At 40.9% G+C, this 26735-nt stretch overlaps 1 protein-coding gene across 2 annotated transcripts; it reads right to left on the reverse strand.

Annotated features, from left to right (window-relative positions):
• Positions 1 to 411: 411 nt before the first annotated feature.
• On the reverse strand, positions 412 to 26314 carry plekhg7 (pleckstrin homology domain containing, family G (with RhoGef domain) member 7). 2 transcript variants are annotated; one of them, XM_058646387.1, is made up of 17 exons: positions 26023 to 26314; positions 24242 to 25035; positions 22055 to 22077; positions 14582 to 14685; positions 12739 to 12779; positions 12291 to 12392; positions 10806 to 10955; positions 10484 to 10579; positions 8778 to 8876; positions 7970 to 8083; positions 6321 to 6495; positions 4285 to 4400; positions 3209 to 3296; positions 2850 to 2929; positions 1836 to 1989; positions 1560 to 1657; positions 412 to 710 (listed from the first exon to the last, which is right to left on the reverse strand). In XM_058646387.1, exons 2-17 carry the CDS (start codon positions 24881 to 24883, stop codon positions 600 to 602), a joined length of 2193 nt encoding a protein of 730 aa, XP_058502370.1. In that variant the 5' UTR covers positions 24884 to 25035; positions 26023 to 26314; the 3' UTR covers positions 412 to 599. The 2 variants fall into 2 exon arrangements, with proteins under 2 accessions (XP_058502370.1, XP_058502371.1); XM_058646388.1 differs by lacking the exon at positions 26023 to 26314 and adding an exon at positions 25665 to 25911.
• Positions 26315 to 26735: the final 421 nt, after the last annotated feature.

Consider the following 26735-nt stretch of genomic DNA (forward strand, 5'->3'; position numbering starts at 1 on the left):
ACCATTAGGTGTCACTCATTTTTACACCCTTGACCTTTAAAGTTGTTAAACTTACATCACATGATCTTTGTCAGCAGATGGAGAAAAAACCTTTTTGTTTAACTTAAGGACTTCTTGCCCACAATGTCTTAAATATATGATTGACTGATTATATAAATTAATACAGAGCAGTAAACCACAGCAAGAACCTAAATAAAGGACAAATAATATTAAATAAATGAATCTTCCTGACGTTATTTCCAGGCTTGTGAAAATTGTGTTTAATTGGCATTTAATGAAGCAAATGAACGTGTATTTTGTTTTTATCTTGAAGGTGAACTTTGTTTTCATGTATATAAACAAACATTTAAACTAGTTGACTGACCGCGTGTCCTTGTGTTGAGACTGATGTGCGTTCTTAAACAAAAACACTTTCTTTTACAATTCATTTAATTCAATTAATGTACACTAATGCGGCAGTTGCCTTCAAAGGCAAACGTTGAGTTTACAAAACGATCCAAGTGCTTCTACAGTCAGTGACGAGACTCTGGGAGACGACGATGATGATGATGATGATGATGATGAAGTGCACAGTTGACGGGGAGGACGTGGACGTGGACTCATATCTGTGACGACTCCAGCCACAGTGAGGCGCTGTTTACTCGCGGTGGCTGAGAGTCCAGCTTCAGCAGAGCCATCACAGCCTCCTCTATCTTTGTCACCCACACTCTCTGCAAAACACACAGGTTAAAGGTTAAAGGTTAAAAGCAGCTGTTTATTATTTGTTTCTGTAAAGATGTGACTTTAAAGACATGGGCAGAAATTATATTATAATGGAATATTCACAAGATTTTAAGATATAAACTCCCATAAAACAAGAGATAAAACATGTTAAAAATGGCAACATTTTCTATGGGTTTTGGTGGAACTGAGCATTCAAACTAAATCTAAATGTGTGCGTAAATACATTTTAATATAAAACATTTAAAATATTACAATATTATCAATAGGATTTGGTGCAACTTAGCATTCAAAATAAATCTATATGTACAAGTAAATGAACTTAAGACATTGAACATTAAAAGTCACACTATTTTTGATGATAGAAAACATTGTTTACAAATTGTTTAAAAAAAATGACACATTTTCAATGGGATTTGGTGTAACTGAGCATTTAACTCAAATCTTAATTTATGTGGAAATAACTTTCAGATATAAAACCTTATTTTCATATAAATTCATTTACTAGCACAAACAAACTTCTCTTACAGATATTATATTATATATTATTAAGAAAACAATAACTTTTATTGTTGTGTTTCTCTGTTGGTTTGAACACAAACATGATGATCCATAAAAACAATGATCTATTTTTATTTCTTAGTCTGAAGAAGTTCTTGGCCCCAAAACCTGATACCATATCACCTGCTATTGTAATAATACTATATTTGAAGTGCTGACATTTTGTGCTTTTTATCATAATGACCATATGTGTGTGTGTGTGTACTGTGCTGTGTGTTTACAGCCTCTTTGAGAAGCTTCTCAGAAACACTCGCTGTGATGGATTTGATTTGATCTACCTTGACAGACTCGGACGCGGCTTGGAGGATGAACGCACCGATACACTGCTGGTAGCGGTTCTGGTGCATGATTATGAAAGAGTGAGGGAGCCCCGATGCTGCAACCGAAGCACAGAATAACAACTCGGTTAAAAACACATCAAACACGAGAGAACAGACTGTGAGTCGTCTGTGGATTCAACTCACATCAGACTCAACATTCTGATCTTATCTGAGACGGAGGCACGATCATAACCCTAACCCAGTGTCAGAGTAAGTAAGATCTGTTCTAATTACTTGAGGCATTTAGCTGATCGATGTTCTTGAGCTGGAGTCGGTCCAGAGAGACGGGCTGGTCAAGCACCGTGAACGTGCATCCTTCCTTCAGCAGCTGATCCAGCTCCAGGTTCTGTGGCAGCCTCAGAGGATTCTGTTCTGGACCAGTGGACTTCTGTACGGGAAGATGAGCAACAAGGCTTTAAGAGTCTCGGACACTGTCCATATGTGGTTTGGTTCAGAACCTTTAATACCGAACTTATCGCTGACGACACGTTTGAAAAAAGCGCACATTTGCATTACTGTGATGATGCAACGGTTTCTGAAAGCTGAGAAGTTATTACGGTGATTTCACTCGTGCTGTTACAGGAAGCCTGAGAATCAGCGTCTTTGGAAAAACGCCTGTACATAATCTAATTGTTGGCCCATTTTTGGAAATTAAAACAAAAACTCAAACAAATGTTATTTTAAATATGTTTTATACTGTTAGAATTTCAAATTTAACACTAAACACAAAATCTGGTGTACAACAACAGTGTTTTGTTTTATTTTATTTCATTTTTTATTGTTAGTAAACTATTTTAACATGCAGTAAATTGTAATTAACTGCCAGATATTCAAAGTTAATGTGGAAAAATGGGCAAAAGCACTTACTCACAGGACATTTCCTGGTCCTTTTATGGTTAAAATAAGCAAAGAAAAGTGGATGGAGGAAATGGAAGTGAAGTGTGCCATGTCACTTCCTAAACAATAAACTGGCCACTTTATTAGGTACACCCGTCCAACTGCTTGTCAAAGCAAATATCTAATGAGTTAATCGCATGTCAGCGACTCAAGGCATGAAGACACGGTGAAGACAACCTGCTGAAGTTCAAACACAGCGTCAGAACTTGGAAGAAAGGCGATTTAACTCAGTTTGAGTGTGGCGTCGTTGACAGTCCAGTCTGAGCATTATAGAGTTATAATTATAGAGTTTTTAGAGAATGATCTGGATGTGTGGAAGTAGGACGTAAGAAGCAAGAAAATGTGACGTACCTTTTTGCTTCTCTTTAGCCTCGTGATCAACAAGAATTCGTCAAACAGGAACAGATAAACGTCGATCAGCTTAGTGTTCTCTGGTGAGGAATTCAAGAGAGGAGACTTCAGATTTCATTCAGATCGAATCAGCGAGCACATAAAACATAGTGAGTGAGTGAGTGAGTTATTTTATTGTTCAAAAAGGATAAAATACTGGAGTCCAAACATAAAAAGAAAGATAAACCCATTAGTAGACTAATGACAAGCACCGTGTGCTGAGGGTGAGCACATCTGTGCACCTGTGTCCATATTCTTCATTTCTTATCCTGTATCCAAGTCTGACACCAACACAGCAACTGGAGACGCACACACTGTACCTATGAGCAGCAGCTTCCCTTCATGCAGCAGACTTCTGTGAGAGATCAGATTGTCCAGAGTGACCGTCTTTAACAGATGCTTCAGATTCTATAAAAACAGAAAAGAGGAGAACAAAAACACTTTCACCTGGTGACACGTGATGTGACTCTGTGATCCTGAAGTAACGACTGCTTTCTTAAGATGTGATTTTACATGGAGATTAAAGATGGGATCAGCTTACTTAACATAGAAGGTATTTAAGGTCTTATCTGCTCCGTAAACAAAGATCTGGCACCGGTAACATTTATATCAGGGAACACATATTGACTATTAACTAGCACGTATTATTCTACACCTTATTCTACGTAAGACTGGATAAGATAAGAATTTTCCTAAATAAGGTGTTAATACGTGCTTAATATTTACTAATAAAGTATTTTATTCGTATTTTGAACTATGTGTTCCCTAATATAAAGTGTTACCCTTGCATCTTAACTATAAGTAGCCAGTTTCCGACAGACACTGACCCTGTCTGACTTCCTGGTAAAATACAAGTGAAATAAAAATTCCCCACAGCAATAACAAATGATCTTAATTGGTTTAAGAGCAGCATATATCAATAAAATGACTCAGCACTGCACAAATATGTCGGGCAAAAGGCAAAGTCACCACTGCAACACGGAGACAAACAAGTGTCAATTTAATTCATCTGCATGTCTAACTGGGATTTGAACCACGTGACCTCCTTGTTGTTCTGTTTCCTTTAAGCGTCTGCTTTTCTGTTTTCCTGTTTTATTTTGTAGTATTTCCTTGGTAAGTGTTACTTCCTGTCCTGTTTTCCCTCTGCGATGTGTTTCACCTGTGTGTGATTAGTTTCACCTGCCTCCCTCGTGCATTTAGTCCCTGTCAGTTCATCTTGTTGAGTTCCTGAGTTGTTCATGCTTTCCTGGTCCTGTTCAGTGTTTCTCTTCCCTTGTTTCAAGGCATTTTTGTGTATGAACCTGCATTTGAGTCCTAACCTTTGTGAAAAATGTGACGTATGCTTAGACTGATCTGAAACCAGCTGCATCAATGGATAATTGATAAGCAGACAGACCTCAGGGACGAAGGAGCGCTTGTCTCTCTCCCACACAGGCAGCCACACCAGGGCGTCTCGCAGCTGTTTCACCTTCTGGTAGTTATCCAACCATTTCACCTTTCCCTCTAAATCACCTGGAAAAGAGAGGGATCATTTGAAACATGAGCAATGTGAGGTTTGAAAGGTCTAGTGTGTAACATTCACGGTTAACACTTGATGGTGGTATACGAGGAGAGCAGAGCAACAGTTGCTATAGTGATGGTGAGGTGACGTCGCCAACTGTTAGCTGCACTTTGTTAAAATAGAAATGTCAGAAATCGATTATACTGAGGGTCACACCGGGGAATAAAAGCTTGTACCGTTGCCTTAACAGGAAGAAGGTCATCGGTTTGAATCCCGGTCTTTCTGTGTGGAGTTTGCATGTTCTCGCTCTGTGTGCACATTTTCTCCCACAACGAGTGAGAGTGATCGTACTACCCATGATATGTTTAAGTATATAATTACTTTGGCCATTGCAGCATTAGAATAAGAGTTTTATATGTATTTGAAGCAAGTGCCTTGCTTTGTAGAGACCGTCATCTTGCTCCACCATTTCTCTATGGCACCCCCAGTGAAAACAAGCGCGAGGTAACTTACTAAACAATGGAAGAATATCCCTTTAAGGTGAAGTTGCTCTGTACCTGGGTATATTTACAGACTTAAATCATAACATGACACATTTTTATTGATTTATTATTCAGTGTGATAATGAAGCTCATAAAACACTGCTTTATTCCCGTATAACGCTGGTGGTTTGCCAAACACGGGGTGTGATCGTACCATTACCGATTGCAGCTTTCAAAAGAAGTCTTTAACTCCACACCCAGGGGACATTGGCCCATTCATCTCTGTGCTCTGTCACCTCTGCTGCACTGCCACACCTTTTATTGACGGTGATAGGAAAAAAATCGGGGCGTGATTAATAATTTCTGACGGCTGTTCAGTTTCGTTATCAGTTCAACGCAGCTTCCCACAGCCCGCCTGCCTGTCCAGTTTTAGAGTAAACAGGTGTTCAAGCAGAGACAGGCTGCGGTGCAGTGAGTAAACCGTCAGGGTTGCAGGCACTCGTCCAAGGCATGAAGCTGCTGTGTTTTCATTTGACAGAGATTGTCTCTCTTGACATGCGTTAAACACCGTGCCAGGATCGTAATGAGTGTGAAAAGGCACCTGCAGACTTCAGTCCTGAGCTCAACGACATCTGACAATCAAAACGCCGTAATCATCAGCTGACACGACCTGTGTCAAGTGGTTCAAGTCATACAACTGGCCGTGCAACAACACGCTCACTCACTGTGACTGTGATTCTGCCGCTGATACGGCAGAGGTAACATTCAGAATCACTGCAAACAGGTTGGAGCATGACTGAAAACACAGCACCCACAAAAGAAATTGCGTCAAGTAAATTCTACTACTCAAAAAATCCAAATGTTGTCAGCAGTAAATGTCCAACATGAACCTGCTCTGTTGCTGTATACACCAGAATGCTCCCTCAGCCAGGTCTTATCATCATCAACCCAACATGCAGAATAACATCAACAACAAAACCAACACTAAAAGTCCCACACTGCTACTGCAAGTAGAGAATGGAAGTACTTTCACCAGCTCTGTCTGCTGATCATATGCTTTGATCATAGTCTCTTAGTACTTCCTGTATTCATCTCCTCAAGCATCAACATCGTCATTTCCTAGCTGTTATTTCCCAGGGTGCCAATACTGCAATCGGCTGTTTATCAGCTAGTCTTGTCTGTCACAATAGCGTGACAACCTGCCTGCGTCATTAGATGATTATCTCGTTGTTGTCTTTTCTATGCCTTAATTCTCTCACTCTGCTGTCTCACACACCCTGCACCTGCACCTATATCATTCTTTATCAGTCTCACCAGTTCGCCACCAGTGCCTGGACATAAAGGGATTTTCCTATTTGCTGCTCACTAGTTTCTCCTGGTTTAAACGCAGTAGTAGTGAGGGAACACATTCACACACTTCAGGTAGAGGCTGTGCCGTGTGCTGCTCACATATCGATGTGTCCACTTGCTCGGCTACAGTCTGCAGGCCTCTGGTCTCGTCCTCCGTCTCGTATCTCTTGGCGATATTCCGCAGCAGCAGCGGGTATCGAGTGAGCCTCTGCAAAGGCGCCACCAACAGGTCGCGCAGCTGCAGCCTCCGGCAATGTTGGTTCCTCTCACACCACTTAAAGAGGGGGAGAAAGGCAAAAAAAAGAGGGTGAGAGGTCAAAGGGGTGAAAGAGCTCGTCACGGTGTATTTTTTGAGACAGAGGGGAGTTGGGGGGGGATGGGCGGTGAAATGAGAGCAAAGAGAAATGACGCCCAAGACCAAAACACAATCACACTTTAACTTTCCTCTAAATTACATGTATGATAAACACAATCTAAACTAGTAACACAAAAATCACCTATTGTTCTTATTCATATTAAATCATTTAAATATTCACTGTCGATTAGAAAACAAACATTTGAACCTCAATTCTAATTGGATTTGTTAAGTCAAGTTAATGAAACAAGATTGGAGCTGGAGGTTGGAACAACTTCAACTTAAACACACACAAAATTAGGAAGTCTTTAGTGTTGACTTCCTCTTTTATTTTGAAAATTTCTTCCCATTTATTGAGTGTTTAACTTCCTGTCATTGTTTGTTTTCTCTTCAGTTTCCTGTTGCACCTGCACCTTGTTAACTAATTCTATTCTAAGTGTATTTATTACACACCTGTTTTTCCTGGTTGTTGTGTTCTGGACAGATTTCTATTGTTTATTTTCTTCTATTTATCTCATTGAATATATTTTCCTTAATTTCGGTTATTTCCTTTATTTGTGTTGGCTGTTTTACAAATAAACTTTGACTTGACTTCCAAAGATGCCACAAAGTTAACAGTTGTTTAAGAAAATCTGAATCCAAATCCAGGTCATCACCAGTTGAATCAGTATTTCTTATCAGAATTTACATCCCAAGAAATATTCATCCAAATATGCTCTTTCCTTTTGAGTTATCCTTCTTAAAGTCAGACACACACACACACACACACACGCACGTCCTTGGTGGAGACTGTGATGTCAGGATGGCTCTCTGCCAGCTCATGCAGTACATTCTGGGTGATGCAGCAAAAAAAAAAGTGGAAGCTGGTGCTCAATACACAACCACACCAAGGAGCTTATTGTTTTTGTCTGAGTTTGTGTGTCTGTGAGCAGCATAAGGAAAAGGATTTTTTTTGTGGTGATACAGATCCCCGAGATACAAGGATTCTTTTAAAACATTTGTAAACTTTGTCATGAGATAGTGGAGCGCTGACACCGTGGGAAACTGAGCAACCTTGGCAGAGGTTTGCGCTCTAATGCTTTCTCTAGTTGTTTCTGCATCACTGATTTAAGCACTCTGTCAATAACCAATGCAGACCAGGTGTTTCCACAGGGTTCACATTGTTGTCCTCACCACTGTAAATAAGTGTGACATCAGACGGTTGCATAAGGGACAAATGGTCACATTCCTCTCTCAAACCTTGGTGCCTCTGAATTGGTTGTTGTTTATAATGTTGCCACGTGTCCTCTCTCACTCTTGGCTAAAAGTTGCCTTCCTTGTTGTCAAGGTACACAGTGTCCTTGCCACCACTCACACTGACTCACACACGCACAGCTCATTTGCACTCCTGTACCTTCACGTAAGATCTAAAGTCCTCTCTGGGCTTCAGGCTGTCCAGATAAAGCAGAGCAGTGGAGTAGTTGAGGCAGTATTTCTGCAGACAGTGACATATGCTCTCCTGGAAGGCCTGCCAACACAAAGCAGAGGTGCACAGTTGCAGTTTACACACACAGTGCAGAATGCTGAGTCACTTCACTTGGAAACAAGACGATGCTATTCGGAATGAAAACACACACACAAAAAAAACACCTGTGTGTGACATATAGGTTTTTTGTCATGATGGTTTAATTCTTTCACTCAGCTGATTTCTTGTATTGTTGAACCTTGTAGTTATGAATGATTTATTATCCAAAGATAAAACATTAAACAAGGACTGTAGAGGAGGGACAAAGGAAGAACAAACTCTTCAAGGACACCTTAAAATAAAACTTAAAATAATGCACACAATTTCTTAAGATTCATGACAAGTACACAACCAAGAAAACAGTACATTAATACATCTGAAACTACGTTTTAATCAAATCATATAACAAATGAATGAATGCACCACTTAATTAACATTCAAGCATTCATATTGTATTGTCAAAAATCCAACACAAATCAATTAATAAGACTTATGTTTACACTACAAATTCATAAATAAGTTTTTAGTATTGAGCATGACTGTAAGTGAATAGAGTTTGATTAAAATACAATCCAGTTTAATCTGTAATCTCCGCATTACTATACTATGTGTGCACCTCTACAGCAAATACTTAGAAGTGCTTTAAGTGTCAGTGTGTGTGTGTGTGTGTGTGTGTGCGTTCACATGTCACACTTGCCTTGCTCAGCAGCTGGGGCAGGGTGGACCCGCCGCCCTCTGACATCACCAACGTGTCCTTTATGACGCGGAGGAGGTTGTTCAGGAAACCAAAGCTCACCTGCAGCAGACAACACTCAGTGTCAAGTGTCACAGGCTGAGTCACGAGACACTTAACATACCTCACACACTTTCAGTGGAATAAAAACCCTTATGTAAAAGAGCAGAGGCGAGCAGACAGCTGTGAAACGGTACAGTAAAGGTCCAGCGTGTTTATTGGCAGAGATGTAATCTATTTCCCATAAGTGTGTTTGTAGAAGTGTATAATTGTATGTATAGAAAAAATTATTTCATATGTGGCTTGAGCAAAATTCGTACTGCCATGTTCCTAAACTTTAAACTTTAAACTTTAAAACCACTGTGTCTATGGGAAACTCATACGCTGACAGACAACTTGTGCGTAGGACACCGTAGGTTCCTAACAGACTTGGGAGCAATCTGCAGTCTCACCATAAGATGTCACTAAAGGCCTTTTTGAAACCAAATTTTTCGCACACTAATAACAGCATTTGCTTCTGTAACCAATCAGAATGTGTGCCATTGACGACATGACATTAAAATATTATCAAACGCACACAGCTCGGTGTGTTTACAAACACATGTGACCTTCCTTTAAATCTTAAACTCTCTTACAAAAACTCCTACAAAAAGGCCCCAAAATCCCACGTCTCATTTTTACCCAGGCTTCCCCTTGGAGCTCAAGTTACAAGCAAGTTTAAATCCACCCTGGCGAAATAGGACACCCCTTCAAATACGTGATGTCGACACGTAAGCAGCCAGTGTTTTTTGCTGGCGATTCAAGACGCTGTTGTCAAACAAACTAACAAACAATAGATAAACAAAAACACCATTGACAGCTGTTGCTATTTCTCCACCTTGGACTACAGCTGTTATTATGCGCTCGTGTGCATCAAAACAGAGACATGTCAGAACATGTCTTCAACACCTAGGAATATTTGTGGACCAGTTTATGTGTTGTGTTGTGGTTAGAATAGCAACACAAAATGATAAGACAATGTTAACTTAATGAAGGTAGCGTTTGTTTCTTTGGACTTGGCTAATCTGGGAACGTGTTCTCCTGAAAAGTTTCCCTTTCAAGGGCTAGCTAGCGCTTACACTTCAACCTACCAATCTATACAATATCAGGACACCCTACACCTACACACAAACACACAAAGTGGAGGGGTAGGGCTAAGTGGTAAGTGCTGCGTTCCATTTACTTTAAAACGCTGAAGTCAGAACTGGACGTGGCAGGTTCACCACGTTCCTCTTGAGAAGTAGGAAACGTATCCCTCGCTAGCTGTTGTTAGCAATACCAGTTGACCACGCTGCATTGTATTTTGAGCACGGTTACGGTTAAAATGAATCAATACTATGTGTGTGATTGATTTACTGTGTCCGGGTTCCGACTCCAAATGTTCCTCCTTCCTGAGGTGGTTAAGTTTAAGCTCCTCTCTTCTTCTTATTGACCTGCTCCTCATTGCTAGATGCTAACTCCATGTAATGCTCCAATGTTTTTGCATAATCAGTTGATGTAAGGGAGTATCAACATTTATCTCCAAGTTACTCAATTTCTTAATTCATACACACGGGACCTTAATACAAGTGAGCGAGTGAATCAACAAACGACAGGGCTCGTGCTTCTGATTAGAAACTCTTGTGTCTCACCAGACAAAGCTCATTGAGGTTTGCAAACAACCTCCAGGTCTCAACGTCAGCCAGGGAGTTCCTTATGTGCAGGTTTGTGAGCGTAGCCAAAAACACCTGAGGGCAACAAAAGAGGTCATAGACAGAATGGGCTCAGGCTATGTGTTTTGTGCAAGCATCAAATTTCTTAACCCACTACAAGAAAAGAAAAAGCCTAGAAGGACTTTTTACATGAACCTCAATGACAGGACGACAAACACAAAGCAGAGGGTGTTGGCTTTCATTTTGGGTTTTGGTCTATTTATTTACGTGTGTGCGTGTGAGTGTGTGTATTTTGAGTCACCTCTTTGAGAACCATGAGCTGATCCAGGAAGTAGACACACTCACTGGTGAAGAGTTCCCAGATGGCCTCGTGTGTCTTGAAGCCCTGTGGATCAGAGGTGGCGCTCACCTGGGAAGACTGGTCCCGCAGGAACTCTGCCAGAGAGAAGTCCTGGACACAAAAACAAATCAGTCATCTGGCGGCAAGAAGAAAACAAAGTATGTGACCTAGGGCAGTCACACCTGTCAGTCGTTTCAAATATTTAATCACATGACTCACTGTCCAGAGTTAGCTCACAATTAATCACAAATTAAGTGCACATTTTCTTTGCTGTATACAGCAGTTGACTCAAAGGACATGGGGCACAATGAAAATGTGTCAAAATAATAGTAAAAAAATTAATAAATTGATGAAAATACATGAAGAAATAAATGAAAATGACATGATTTTCACGTTTGCAAGAAAGCCCACCAGCGCTTGTATTTTCTTTTCAAGTTTTGCCACTTTGGTGTTGACAGAACTTTAATTGAAATGTTTTATTGGTGTTTTATTGAATCGGTTTTAACCTTCACTTTATCTGTTGGTACGGCCTCTTGAACCAGAAGAACAGGACCAGTTTAGATGGAATTGTAAAGGTGTGCTGCAAAGTGACAGACGCTCAACCTTGAATAATCTCTCTCACATGTACAAGTCCAGGGTTTAAAGAAGGACAGGTCAATTCCTGCTCAACCCAGACATCCTGTGGCAGATGACTGCCGAGGTACAGACACAAGAATTCTTTTGTCGTTGAATAATTTGTTTCGTTGCCTGTCGTGTTTCTATCATTGTAATTGTTGTTTGTGTCTATTTTTATTTATTTTAGGTTGCTGCAGGCTGTGCTTCCTTTGACCTTTGACATGATAGATATGAGCAAATCAAATATTCCCATAAGCTTCGATAACAAAAAACAAGGTTTCAATACGTGATTTAAAAGTAACTTGGGACGTGATTTGTCTCAGATCAGTTCCAGATCTCTTTTTGTCACAAAACCAGCAGCAGATCTGTGTGTCAGAAATGGGGTTAAGGGGGTGGCTCTGTCACGATTTCCTATTATATCTGTAATGTGTTGTGTAGGTTTTGACGCTTTTTTCCTCCCTCACAAAGACCGTGATGAAGCTGGGAACTAACTTCACAGTCAAGCACCTTTTGAGTTTGGAGTGTCTTTTCATCGAGTCTTGAGAAAAGTCGTCATCACATGCTGTGTGTCAGTGTTTGTTTATATCTGTGCTCAGAGTTGACCTGAAACATTTCGCCCCAGAAAATCTGGTTTTTTCACATCGTCCCTCTGACTGCCGTCCTGTTATTTCTGAGTCACTTGTTAAACACTGAGCTATTTGAACAGGAAATCTGGATATCGTGCAGTATTTGTTCAAACTCCACTCTGTAGATTAAACCAACATGAAGATTTACATAAGAAACTGAAAGGATGCTTAAGGGCTTTCGCTGTTGACAGAGGTCTTTTCTCACCTTATACTTCTGAAGTTCATTGTTCCTCCAGTCTTGAATCTGTGCTGTTGACAGATATTTTTCAATATCTGACACTGTGCCCGTCTGCGACTTCCCTTTAGTCTAAAAGATCAAAGAAAATAATGCATAATGACATTGGCTGATTCAGACAAATGGATTTTTAAACACGTCGTTGTGGTTTTTATTATGTAACATGTAACAATCTCACATTCTCAATAACTTAAACCAACTGGATTTGGCTGAAGTTCCGCAATTCAAGTGTTGACCAATTACAAAAGGGCCAAAAGGGATAAGAGGAACCACATTAATCTGCTTTGAGAAGTGGGTCAGGGAACAATGTCCACACCAACTGCTCTCCCTGCTAGAACAAAGTGCATCACAAAATGCAAGCATAACAGCGGCGATCACACAACATCCTCCTCTAATGGAAAAGAACCAGCACACCTACCGTATTTCGCCGAGAAAAAGGCCACTTTGTCTTCTTATTATCTGCAGAAATCAAGCATATAATGCCGATTAGTAACAAAGGTAAGCGGAAAAGTTTTGAAATCAAACAAACAAAAGTGTGTTGGGATAAAAACTGTGATAGACAAGGAAGTAATTCAGTTATTTTTGAAAAACATCGCCGGCTAAACACAAAATAAGAACACAAACAGTGTATGACTTGTCCATGTGTTAACTTTGTTTCGGAAATAACAAATAGACACAAGGATACTGCAAATCCTTCGATGTATTTGGTGGTTTAAAGTTTAAACTTTAATTCCCATTTATCTGAGCCTAAAAGACAAACATGTACGTTTTCAATTTATACTTTTCAAAGTAGTCATAGCTGTCAAACATATGTTAAATAAAATAAATAAGTGCATTTACATTCAAGATATTCATGGGTTTGCCCAGAAAATCATATAAAAGTGTAATATCACGTCAAATTTGTTAAGTTTAGGCACTCACGTCTTGTTTTCATATGCACTTCCTGTTTTATTTTGTATTCACCTTTCCTTCTCGTTTCAGACCATGACTTCCTCCCCTTGTGTGATTTCCCGTCACCATGATTGTCTGCCCCGCCCCTGATCGCTTTCACCTGTTACAACTTACTCCCTGTATAAATAGTCCTGGTCTTCCCCTATCATGTCACCAGTTGTATGGTTGTTGGTCCATTAGCTACGTCGATTAGTTTTTCATAACAAGTCATTCATGTATACCTGGTTTAGTTTACTTGAAATAAGATTTGTTTGATCCTCCTGAAGAGTGCCTTTTATGTTAATGTTTTTTGATCCTCCTGAAGAGTGCCTTATGTTAATGTTTTTTGATCCTCCTGAAGAGTGCCTTATGTTAATGTTTTTTGGTCCTCCTTGAGAGTGTTTATTTTTTATATTTTTATTAAGTAAACCTTTTGTTAAAACTTTACATTGACTCTGAGTCGTGCATTTGAGTCCTCCAGTCTCGTGTTTAAAAGCATAACAAAAAGTCTGAAGTTGGAAAATACATGCTTTCATGATGGGGTCATTTGCACGAGTGCCCAACAACTGACAGTTTTTAAGAAGTTTGTGATGAAAATGGCATCACTACAGACTCACAACAGGCTTATGTGTTTATACAAAACATCATTATCATTCAACTCTTTACAGCCGTTTTCCCCAGAATGAATAGTAGTCACTATGTTGTGCACCTGCTGCTTGGATTGCCATAGTTACACTTCAGGGCGGGTTACAGCTCACTTGTTGTTACTGTAGGCATTCCCCGCCCTCCTCCCTACATCCACTTGCAAAACGCAAAGAGAGTTGGAGTTCTGGCTCCTGATTAGATAAAGTGTTGAGGAAAGGTTTCTTGGAAACACAGAATATAGAGCGATTTAATACATTTGGGGGGGAAATGTAGTGCAGGTGGAGTTTGCACGTTCACCCTGTGTGTGTGTGTGTGTGTGCAGGTTTTCTCCGGGTACACCAGTTTCCTCCCACAGTCCAAAAACATGCTGAGGTTAATTGGACACTCTAAATGTGTTTGTCTGTGTGTGTTGGTGCTGTGTGAACCCGTCTTCCGCCCTGCGTCTAATGGGACTGACTCTCATGTGGAGGATAAAGTGGTAGACGATGAAAGTGATGAAAATGTTTTGCCTGATAACAGTCCACCATTTTGCACCCTGTAAGAAGCCACGTTTGAACAAAGGCCTTTTTTTGTTCCTGTGGCACACAAGGATGTTGCTGTGTAAGATGTCTTTATTTTAACTAAAGTATATCACAGAAAGTTATAGTTTATATCTATTTTTACATGGGATAATAAAAAGTTTATACCATTTAATATTCCAGCTGCTCCATTAGATACAAACAAGTCTCCCGGTGAAACGTCCAGTCCTGGCAAACTGACGACCACAGAACTGCGTCGTCGTTCCTGAGGCCTGATGGGAGAGAAGCAGACAGGTGAAAGTCTTTTGTAAAACGGCACAAATGGGGACTTCCGGTGGGAACACCGTCAAGATGGCCGCATAGCGAGAGAGCTCCCGATTGAGTCAGCGTAATTAGAGAAATTTCCCCATACAAACCATATAAATCATTCCACGAAAATAACGATAAGACAGGGGATATAATCCATAACTCCACTAACTAAGAAATAAACGACGTCCGAAGACAGGTGGGTGAGAAAGTCGGGACGTAGCAACATTAGCAGCGAACAGGCTTAAACTGGCAAATAACGCGGTGAGGTACGGAGAAATGGCCGACTTGGAACTGATTCTCAGTGAACTAAGAGGGTTTCGCCAAGAGAATAAAGTACAATTGGAGACAATAAAAGAAGAAATTGGGAAGGTGAATACCAGACTGGACGAAGCGGAAGGGCGAATTGAGAAAGCAGAAGAGAGGTTACAAAATACAGAGGAAGTTATCACGGCTATGCTAAAGCTGCACACCAAGCTGGAGGACAAGCTGCTGGATCTGGAGAGTCGCTCCAGACGCGAGAACATAAGGATATACGGGGTGCCGGAGGGGTCCGAGAAGGAATCAGCATCGATGGTCTCATTTGTGGAAAATTTACTCCGTGAGGGTCTCGAACTAACTGAAGACATGCCCGACCTGCAGATTGAAAGGGCTCATCGGTCCGCGGGACCGCAGCCACCGGTGGATGCGCCGCCACGCTCCATCATAATTAAGTTTCTAAGTTTTAAAACCAAAGAGACATTACTACGCAAAGCATGGCAAAAGAAGGGGTTCACCTGGCAAGAAAACCACATAAACCTGGACCACGACTATCCACCTCTAATACTTAAAAAACGGAGAGAATATACAGAGATACGCAAAGTGTTGAAGGAAAACAAAGTTCAGTTCCAGACGCTCTTCCCTGCCAGGCTGCGTGTGAGACATGACGACGGAACCAGAACCTACGATACTATAGAGGAGGCATCAGAGGACCTGCTAAGAAGAGGCTACACCGTGACAACCACCAGACCTCCGGAGACGCTTATTGAGCAGGTGCAACGACTGTCCTGGAGGAGAGTGGACAGACGAGCGATGAAGGGCACAACCGGGCGGGATTCTAGCTACAAGGAAAAGCTTCGAGCCTTCAGAAGACCATCACCGGCCCCCTCCGGGACATAAAGGATTTAACCCACAGCTCGAGGACGGCGGAGTCAACTATGAAATTGGTGGAGATCCACTATTGAATAGACTGGCTCTTTCGGGGTCCTTGGATTATTTGTTTTCCGTTTTCTCTCTCTTCTTTTTTCCTGTATGCGACTGTCGCAGGTAAGGGCCTCTCCCTCCAGACTGAGGAGGGAGACTTTTCCCTTCGAGCCACCTTGGAAGGCTCAACAGGGTCAGGTTAATAGACCCCTATATAGGGAGTCACACGGACAAATTGTGTTTAGTGGGATGTTTATCAATATGTTAGTTGTTCATTCCCTGCCGGTTCTTGCAGGGAGGGGGAAGCGCACCAGGTTTTTTAGTGAGATAACGGGGGAATCACATAGATGCAAAACAGGTCTTTAAAAATAGCATCATTTAATATAAATGGAGTACTCAATCCAGTTAAGAGAGGGAAGATCTTTTCAAAATTAAAGAAAGACAAAATTCAAGTGGCTTTCTTACAGGAGTCACACCTCAATGACTCTGAACATGCTAAATTGAATAAATCAGGATTTAAACATGTTTTCTTTTCTTCCCATGTGTCTGGGAAGCGGAGAGGGGTGGCGACTCTGATATCTAGTGCTGTAAACTACGAACACATATCAGAACTCAAAGATAACGAAGGCAGATTTGTTATGGTTACAGGTAAAATAGAAGGAATAGTGATAAGTCTCCTTAACGTGTATGTTCCTCCGGGTAGTGGCTGGTTTTTCTACAAACATATAGTTGATCTAATGACAACAAAAAGTCAAGGAATTTTAATATGTGGAGGAGATTTTAACATCCGATTAAATCCGAAAGTTGACTCGTCACACGGGAAATCTGACGCAAACGCCAATAGCAGAAGATTAAACACTTGGTTGAATGAGGTGGGGATTGTGGACGTATGGAGAGAGTTAAACCCGACAAGCCGAGACTATTCCCATTACTCACACGCTCACAACGTCTACTCACGAATCGATTACTTTTTCATGCTTAAAGGAGATATTTTTATGGTGGATAACTGTGAAATAGGACCCAGTACCATTTCGGACCATGGTCCCGTTTATATGTCACTCCATCTAAATAATAATAAGAAGAAGTCCACTCTCTGGAGACTGAACTCAAACATTCTGAATAACCCAATTATTAAGGATAAGTTGATAGGTGAAATTCAGTCATATTTGGAGAATAACGATAATGATGAAGTGACTCCACCTATCCTCTGGGATGCTTTGAAGGCGGTGATTAGGGGTAAAATAATAGCCATCTGCTCATATGAGAAGAAAATTAAGGAACAAAAACTTAAAAACTTAGAAGAGGACTTGAAGAGATTACAGAAAGAACATGCAAAGTCTCTCAAAACTGACGACAAATGTAAGATTAAAAAACTAAAAAAGGAAATAGATGAGATAAATACTCAGGAAATTCAAAAAAAGCTTCTCTTTACAAAGCAACAATACTATGAGGTGGGTGGAAAATCACTGAAACTTCTCTCATATAGGTTAAAGAAACAACAAGCAGATAGAACTATACATAAAATAAAAAACTCAGCAACAAACGACATAGAAACTAGTCCGGAGAAAATCAAGCAGTGCTTTCGAAATTACTATAAAACATTATATTCCCAACCTCAGGCAAGCAACGACAACCAGATTGATACCTTTCTGGCTCAGATAAATCTCCCGAAGATCACTGATGATCAAAATGAAAAGTTAATATCTAAAATAACAAAAGAAGAAATTCAATTAGCAATCAGGAAGATGAAAGGGGGGAAGTCTCCTGGGACAGATGGTTTTCCCACAGAATGGTACAAAACAATGCAAGATCAACTAATTCCAACATTATTAAAAACGTTCAATTGGGTTTTGGAAAACAAAAACATCCCCCCCTCATGGAAGGAGGCGACGATTTCAGTGATTCCTAAGGAGGGGAAAGATAAATCAGAATGTGGGAATTATCGTCCTGTAAGTCTTCTGAATAATGATTATAAATTATTCACATCCATATTGTCTAAAAGAATAGAATTGATATTACCAGTATTAATACACAAGGACCAGACTGGCTTTGTCAGACAAAGGCAGACCCAAGATAACATCAGAAGAACACTGCACGTTATGAGACAAGTCACACAAAAAAGATTGGAGACACTGATATTGAGTTTGGACGCAGAGAAGGCATTCGATTCAGTGAGGTGGTCATTCTTATATAAGGTACTTTCAAAATTCGGCTTCCATACAACTATAATTGACACATTTGCAGCATTATACAACAAACCAACAGCTAGAATTAAAATCAATGGAGATCTAACCGATTCATTCATTCTGGAAAGAGGAACAAGACAGGGGTGTTGTGCGTCGCCACTCCTCTTTGCCTTGTTTATAGAACCCATGAGTCAATTGATTAGGCAGAGATCCGATATAAAGGGGGTGACGATGACTTCAGGGGAGCAAAAACTGGCTCTATTTGCTGACGATTTATTGATAAGTTTATCACAACCTACACGGACACTCCCAAATCTGATGAAGTTGCTAGAGGAATTTGGTTTCATTTCTGGTTATAAAATTAATATCAACAAAACTCAAGTGTTAACATTTAATTATGACCCTCCATCTTCAATTAAGATCAGGTATGATTGGAAATGGGATGCTGAGTCCATCAAATATTTGGGAGTCTCACTGCCCAGAGACTTCTCGAGATTGTATGATATCAATTACGGCCCATTAAGTTCGAGAATAAAGTCTGACATACGTAGATGGAATGTTATTCCCTTTTTCAGTTTAAGCTCCCGGATAGAATCAATCAGGATGAATATTCTTCCACGCATGCTGTACCTTTTTCAGTGTTTGCCAGTCAAAATACCATCTAAGCAGTTCTTAGAATGGGACAGAATAATAGCGAGGTATTTATGGCAAGGGAAAAAGGCCAGAATTAAATTTAAGACGCTGCAATTAAGAAAAGAAAAAGGTGGAATGGGCCTTCCCTGCTTACAGGAATATTATCTTGCAGCCCAAATGAGACCTTTAGTTTGTCTGTGTTCACCAACATACTCTGCAGCATGGAAGGAAATAGAAGGCACGGTAATAAAGGGAATCCCAATAACAGCCCTACTATGTGATAACAGATTACAAGTAGGACAGGAAATTCCAGAAGACTCTATAACTGGCAGCTTTCTGAAACCCTGGCAGGAAATAGTAAAAATTTGTAGATTAGGAGAAGCATCTAAAATGATGAGGTGGTGTGCCTATGATTCAGACTTTGCACCAAATAGAATTGATGCCAGATTTAAGATATGGATCTCAAAAGGTTTAACTACCTATTATACATTTGTCCACAAAGGGACATTTCGAAGTTTTGAAGACCTACAGAAGGATCATGGACTAGGAAGGGATGATTTCTTTAGATATCTACAAGTGAGACATTATTTTAACAAAAATCTTAAAGAGGTGTTAGGAAGAGGTGAGTCAGGGCTCATGGAGGTATTTTTATCATTAACTAAACCCAGATCAGGCAACAAAATTATCTCCAAGTTATATAATGCCATACAATTAGCTAAACAGGAGAATACAGATTACATTAAAAAGAAATGGGAAAAAGAAGTAAATGTAACGATCACACAGGAGAGCTGGGAGAATATATGCCAGCTACAATGGGTCTCGACCGGGTCAAACACGTGGCGGGAGTTCTGCTGGAAAAACACCACAAGATTTTTTATTACACCTATTCAGACAAGACATCAGGGCAAGGGGGATGCTTGTTGGAGACACTGTGGGTCGAATGGAGCTAATCATTTTCATATTTTTTGGGACTGTCAGGTAATAAGATCTTACTGGGTAGAGATCCACAAACATATTAAAAATGTATTTAATGTAAATATTCCGTTTAAATGTGAAACTATGTATTTGGGCGATCTGTTGTTGGAAACATGGAACAACAGAGACAAAAAATTGCTGGCTATACTGTTGGCAGCCAGTAAGAAATCCGTTACGAGGAAATGGTTAAAAGTAGAACCACCCACCATTGATGATTGGATTGAAATTGTCTATGGGATTTATATTATGGAGAAGATCTCCTTTTCTCTCAAAGTTGAAAAAGACAAATTTTATAAGATGTGGTCCAAATGGACTGAGTATGTGAAACCAATCAGATCTGATTTCATCTGACTGTATTTGTGCTTTGTGTGAAATTGACCTTTTTTTAAGTGATGTTTTGTTTCTTTGAGATGGTGCGCTCCCCAGTTTTGTTTTGTGAGTTTATTGTTCTCAACTAGATAAGTAATGGTCCGTAAAAGTAAATTCCAGAAGGGCAATATGGACAAAATCATCAGGATTTTCTGAATCCATCCTTTCCTTTGACCTTGAATGACTACAGCTGTATTTATTGTATGTGATGGAAACTTGCCTTTCTGAATAAAAAGATAATTTCAAAAAAAAAAAAAACGGCACAAATGGAACAGAAGCCACTGGAAACAACATCATTTCTTTTGTCACGTTACGTGGCTGAAATGCCACTGAAATATCATCTGCATTGTGCAGCAAATTGGTGATTAACACGAGTGGCAGAAATGAAAAAGGATAAGTGTTATGTGTCGGGCTTACGGGGGAATAGCTGCTGATTAATGGATTGTTCGGTTTGTGTGAAGGCGTTATCAAGAGTTTGCCGGTTCTAATCCTCTCGGTGTCCTTTTCATAGTTTGTGACCAAGGCATTGCTGCGGCTACAAAAACACACACCTGCCTTTTGGCTCCAGGTAAAGCTCAAACAGACACTTTTCTGTGGACATGATCAAAAGATAAAATTCACTTTCTTCACACTGGCAACGACTGACAGCTTGATGGGTGACCCGTGCCGTCATGCGCTGCAGTTTCCCGTCTCAAGTTTTACGAGTCTTTGCTTTTAAAAAGTAGAGTTGGGAAGCGGAAAAAGAGCGAGACAGGAGAGATAAACAATAACAGTAAATGATTGTTTGAAGACTCATCTTTACAGTAAATGACAACACTGTCTGGCTGATTAGTTATCAGGACATGAAAGGGGATCATAAGGAAGTTTGGCTTCACAGCTAACATCCCTGTTTATATTGACCAAACAATACAATAAACCACAGCTCAAGAACAAGCAAGAGGAACAAGGTAAAGGTCAGCCAGTGCTTTTGTCTGCCTGAATGATAAAGCCTCTCATCCTGCATGTCAGCACAGGAGTTCTCCCACAGGCCACACGGCGAGTTTATCTGGTAAACAGGAGAAACCTGGTGGGTTTGTTGAAAGCGCCAACTGTTCTTCCTGGTAACTGACACAAGCACAAAATCCAAGCACTTTCAATGACCCATGTCTATTTAGTGAGATTTTCAAAACCTTTCAAGGGCTTTGAACTGTTTGTATGAACGATTCTGACACACTGGTGGTCGAAACCCCATTTTAACGCAGGTTTGAACTGTTTTATTGACTGATGGGAACAGGGAATGAGAGAGGTACTCGTCTAAACCAGGTCAGTGCTTCCTTGCAAGTTCAGTCCACAGCATCTTCACAATAACAATCCTGTCGCTTTGTGGTCCCTCAGAAAGCTTTATCTGTGTCAGCCTCTCTGCTACGGAGAGCACTTGTAAAAAAATGGGTGCTTTGTTCCCGGCATAAGAAGAGAAATAATGATGCTCCAAAACAAAACTCTCCCAACCATAGGCTTACAGGGCCTGGTCACTGTAGGAGCCACGTTGCCAGGATGTAATTACTGGGACAATAGCTGCCTAATTATCCAGCGGAGGGAAGAGCCCAGGCAGCCCATTAGGCGGGGTATGACTGGCAGTACGAGAAAACACCCTTAATGAGAGTTTGTCTAGCATGTACATAACCATGGGACTCTCAAAACTTAACACACCATGTTTATGCTCCATTAACAAAGGCATAAATGACGATGAATGCACAATGGGGTTCCCGAGTGTCCAGCGGGCACACGAGGCAGAGGCACACGATGCTGAAGATGAGGCGTTACAGTGCGGATCTTTGGGTTCAGTGAAAGGATTTTACTGATACTTTATTTCTAATCACGTGGCCAAAAATACAAATGTGAGCGCTTATCAGATACAGGAAACATCAGCCAGAGTCACGTCATGCAAACATGTTCACAGTAGTCGGGCTGTTTCACAGACGACATGCAAATCAGTCCAAGGTACACTTACCGTGTGTAGCAGTTGTCTTTTTCCTGCAGAGAGATGAAAACACTGCATCAGTCAATGGAAAACTTTTACACTGTAACCACACCACAGATTAATACATCACTGTTCAGTGAATTACAGCACAGCTGCTGGAGACGGTGCAGTGGAGAATGTTTTTGGTGTTGATGTTATTATTCAGCGTCTGAGAAAGGATGTCACATTATTTATGTGCTGCTTTCTTCATCTAAAAAACAGGCTCTGTCATGTAATGCTAGGGGTGGGACGATACCACTTTTTTTTACCGATATCACAAACTTGAGTATCTACCGATACCGATATTAGTCCCATACATCAGTCATTTAAGACCATTTGTGTGAACTATGACGCTGTGAACAACACATTTGTGCTGACTGAAGATTTTTGGATTGCACTGGATTTTAGATTTTTATCTGTCCGATATCCAATCCCGTGATTTTGACCAATATCGGACCGATACCGATATCCATCCCTAAGCAATACTATCAGACCTGACTGAGGGATGGTTTGTCGTGTGTGGGCGAAACGAAATCGAAACACTACTACGCTGTTAAACACAGAGAGTCATGTGGAGCTCAGCGTCGTGTGCGTAAGAATCACAATATCAAACTGCAAATTATGGAAATACTTCAATGTCTAGTGCAGCCGGCTCAGAGTTTATACTATAATGTCAATTAAAAGTTATTGTCTTATGTAACATATACATATTTTGAGCAATTCATATCTTTAAGTTGATGACAAGTTTGTTTCTGCACGGAGTTCTCCTGTTTCCTCCCACAGTCCAAAACCATGCAGAGGTTAATTGGACACTCCTGTATTTCCTGTAGGTGTGAATGTGAGCGTGAATGCTTGTTTGTCTCTGTGCGATGGGCCTGTGTACCCCGCCTTTCGCCATGTGTCAGCTGAGATTGGCTCCAGTGACCCGTGACCCTCATGTGGAGGATAAAGCGGGAGACAATGGATGGATTCTTGCATTATAGTGGCTAATATTTTAATGGTGTAGTAATGAAGTATTGCTCCATCATGTTTTTAATTGAATGGTACATACTGAACTGACATTGGACTTCTAAAAGCTTGCAAAAGTTGCAATATTTGGCAGAAAAAAATCACTTAGATATTTTTCCCCAAATCATCCGGCCTCAGATTAACTGTAACTAATATTTGATTATATTATAAAAAATGTGCTATCCAACTTTAATAAGATAAATACGTACCATTACACTTTTTTTGGAATCCTCAAGTTCCAAAACTCTAATTATACTAGTTAAATCACTGACTAGAGGTGTTTTACTGTACACTCAGCGTTGTATATAGAGGGTATATAACAGAGAGAGTGAAAGCACCTCCTCTTGCTAACAACACCACTATATCATTTTCAAAGACATTCAAATTTCAATCCTTGTTTTAAGTGGCCGCTTGGAATCAAAAGCCTCTGATATCTGAGGAGAATGTCAGGACTCTATAGAGAATGTGCTGGCTTGAATACCGCGAGTTGATGAATAGATCTCCCCATTATCTTTTCCCATCGCTCACTGACCCCTCTTTTATTGGGTGACTGCTGACTGTGGTGAATGGGGGCCCGAGGAGAGCACTTCCCAGGGTTCTCCAGGCAGTGGGCTTGGCCTGAGCTGTCAGTGCATGTAACTGCTGATTCATTTGCTGTCAAAAGCCTGCATTGTGAGTGACCACCGCGGGAGGCAACGCAGAATGAGGGAGAGAAGTATTCCACGAGGAAAGGGAGGAATGTGGAACCATTTAATTTTTTGAGAGTCTGGATAAAAATTCCACACCAGGCCACAGCGCATGACTCGTGGTCTCACCTTGACATATTGGTCTGATACCGCCCAAAATCACTGGATCAGATCTTTGATCTGTAATTATGATGCTTATACTATATATATAAAAATTGGACACAGCCTTCAGGTTAGAAAAGTGAAGCCTAGGGTTAGGGTGGCAAAACTTTGAATGGAAGTAAATAGTCTCAATCACTTGTTTTCACGTCTTTTTCAAAATAACCAATTTTATATGTTTTATATGTTTAAATATGTCCCCGTTTAGAGAAAAATAGACGTATTTGTATAATATCAGACGTAACTCAAGGTTATGATATCGTTATCAGCCGCCCCTATGCTGAACTATGGCCATTTTTATTATACTCCACAAGAAACCGCTCACCTGCACTTCCACGTCAGGAAATCCAAACTCTTTAGTAAGAATAGGATGAGCACTGAGACATTCTTGCCTTGGGAAAGCAGTACCATTTTCAAACGCCTTTGATCTATGTGATCTGGTTCTCTGTCGGCCACATGATGAAACAGACTGATGATGGTGACAGATCTCTCCGTCAAAGGGAGGGTTTTCCGCGAGGGGAGATATGACTCTGCGTAACGGGGACACAGTGCTTGTGGAGGACGCCGTGCATGCAGGCGAAGGATCCTCCTGTGTGATCATCAGCTGGTCCACAGACTCCATCAGTGGACGTCTGGTGCTCCTCATCCTCCTCAGAGTGGGAGATGTGGAGATGCGAGCCGGGGCCTGTCGGTCGAACTGGAACAAAGGTCCTACCAAACCGTCGCCATCCGGCAGAGACAAGTGTCTCTGCTTGGAGTGAGTCCGTATCAGGTCTATGTGCATTAATACCGGGTTGGTGGTCTGACTCCCCTTGTGCTCGACGGGTCCCCGGTCTGTTTGTGTCTGTGCGTGTGCCACACCTGTGGCGACAACTTCATTTTCAGCCCATTCAATGTAACTCCAGTCCAGTTTCTTGTCGACGTCCTCGTCCTTGTCCGTCAGAAAGATGTGGTTCAGCGTAGACATCGTAACCTCAAAGGCATGGTAGTGCAAAGATCAGGAGGAGGAAAAAAGAGAGTGTGATCTAATGGTCTGGTCGGTTCACCTCCTCTGAGTTAAGGTCAGATGATAATCCTGTTGCATTCCAACACTTTTCACACCGTTCGCTTCTCAAGCCTCTGGGAGAAAAAGAAAAAAAGCAGAAATGTGTCAATACACAAAATAAAGCAGACTGGGCACAGACTCACCCCATAATCTCCTGAAAGGGGATTTGATCGGGGTGAAAACGGTCATTTGGCAAAGCAGACTTACTGACAAACTTACAGTGTAACCTGCATTAATGACTAAACCTGTGTAACGTGCTGTGTGTACAGTGTGGAGTCAAACAGACAGTGCACCTGGTTTTTAGCTCTTCTGTCTCTGACTGAATAATTAATAGTTTTCCAGATAAAATCGTAATTTGAAACAATGCAATTAGCAAAACGCAAATGCTGCAAATTCTACATTTTATCATCTACTACAAACAACATTATCTCACTTATAAGATCATAATTCAATATCTGTCACAATGACAAACTTTATTTACCCCGAATGTACTGTTATGTACAGTTATTGTTCTGTTATTAGCAGACTGCTGCATGAATCACCAAGTTATTAAATAATAGACATGGTCTCAGATGTTCCAACTTCTTAAATGTGTATATTTTCTGTCTTCCTTTGCTGCCAAACAAACCACACACATTTGCTTTACTCGAGGACACCGTACTTTAAAAGATTAGAAAACACAGACTGACAATGATATACTTACTGTGACGTTGTGTGCTCAAAACAACGGTTAATCGAGAAAATAATCGATGATGGAAGTAATCGTTGGATGCAGCCCTGCTGTTGGTTTGCGGATTCTCTTCGGTAGTGAGCTACCACTACTACAATATCACGTTTATTCCTATTTTCCCTCCATGTGAGTTTAATTCAGTGTCGATCCACAGAGCTGTTGACTGCGCACGTTCACCACACAACAGCCAAGATGAAGGAAGAAACGAGTAAAGTTTACAACGACAACAAATATCACCGGCGTGAAAGCAGACACTACGCTACACACACGCGAACACACACACGCGAACACACACACGCTCATTAAAATGTAAAAAGTCTTGTTTACTTACATTCACCACCGCACGACGACCCGCACGAGCGATGTTGGAGAAGTGTGACCGGGAGAGAAGAGTCGTGAGGCTCAGTGACGCGCGCGCGCACACACACACACACACACACACACAGTTTGGCTGAGCTCTCAGACACACACACACACACACCCACGCGCACAGGGATAAAGTATCCGTCCAAACTCGTTTTAAAAAAAGCGTATAAAAAACACGAGTGAACGCTACAGTACAGCAGGTGACCGCGAAACAGAAGGAGTGGAGTCTCTCGTGTTGTGGGAGGAAAGGTGCGAGTGACTCTCTCTCTCTCTCTCTCTCTCTCTCTCTCTCTCTCTCTCTCTCACTCACTCACACACACACGCGCTTTTAGGGACTCCATTTAGTTTCAACCGCCGAAACAAAAAGCATTATCCCTGACGTTAACCATAACTAGTTAATAATGACTAACCCAGTCACTTCACCAGTTATCCAGAAAGTTCAGAAAGAGGTTCTGCCTCATTTGGCCCAGAAAAAGTCTGTGTTTGTACAGAAAAGATCCTAAAGAAGTGAGAAAAAGGAGAACACACACATACACACACACCTTAACCACAACTAAATGCCTAACCCTAACTCTAACTCTAACTCTAACCTAAACCCAATTCTTAACCACCAAAAAGTATTTAAAAGGGTGACCAGATGTGAGGACCACTTTTAAAATGTCCCCACTTTCCCAAAAT

This window comes from Solea solea, chromosome 12 (assembly GCF_958295425.1).
Source record: "Solea solea chromosome 12, fSolSol10.1, whole genome shotgun sequence".
NCBI classification, from domain to species: Eukaryota; Metazoa; Chordata; class Actinopteri; order Pleuronectiformes; family Soleidae; genus Solea; species Solea solea.

Coding starts and splice junctions, on each gene's coding strand:
- plekhg7 (XM_058646387.1), bottom strand. CDS start 24,883: ATGTCTACGCTGAACCACATCTTTCTGACGGACAAGGACGAGGACGTC. Junction 12,393..12,738: donor CTTTTTCTCGGCGAAATACG/GTAGGTGTGCTG, acceptor TTGATCTTTTAG/ACTAAAGGGAAGTCGCAGAC. Junction 10,956..12,290: donor ATGAACTTCAGAAGTATAAG/GTGAGAAAAGAC, acceptor TTTTGTGTCCAG/GACTTCTCTCTGGCAGAGTT.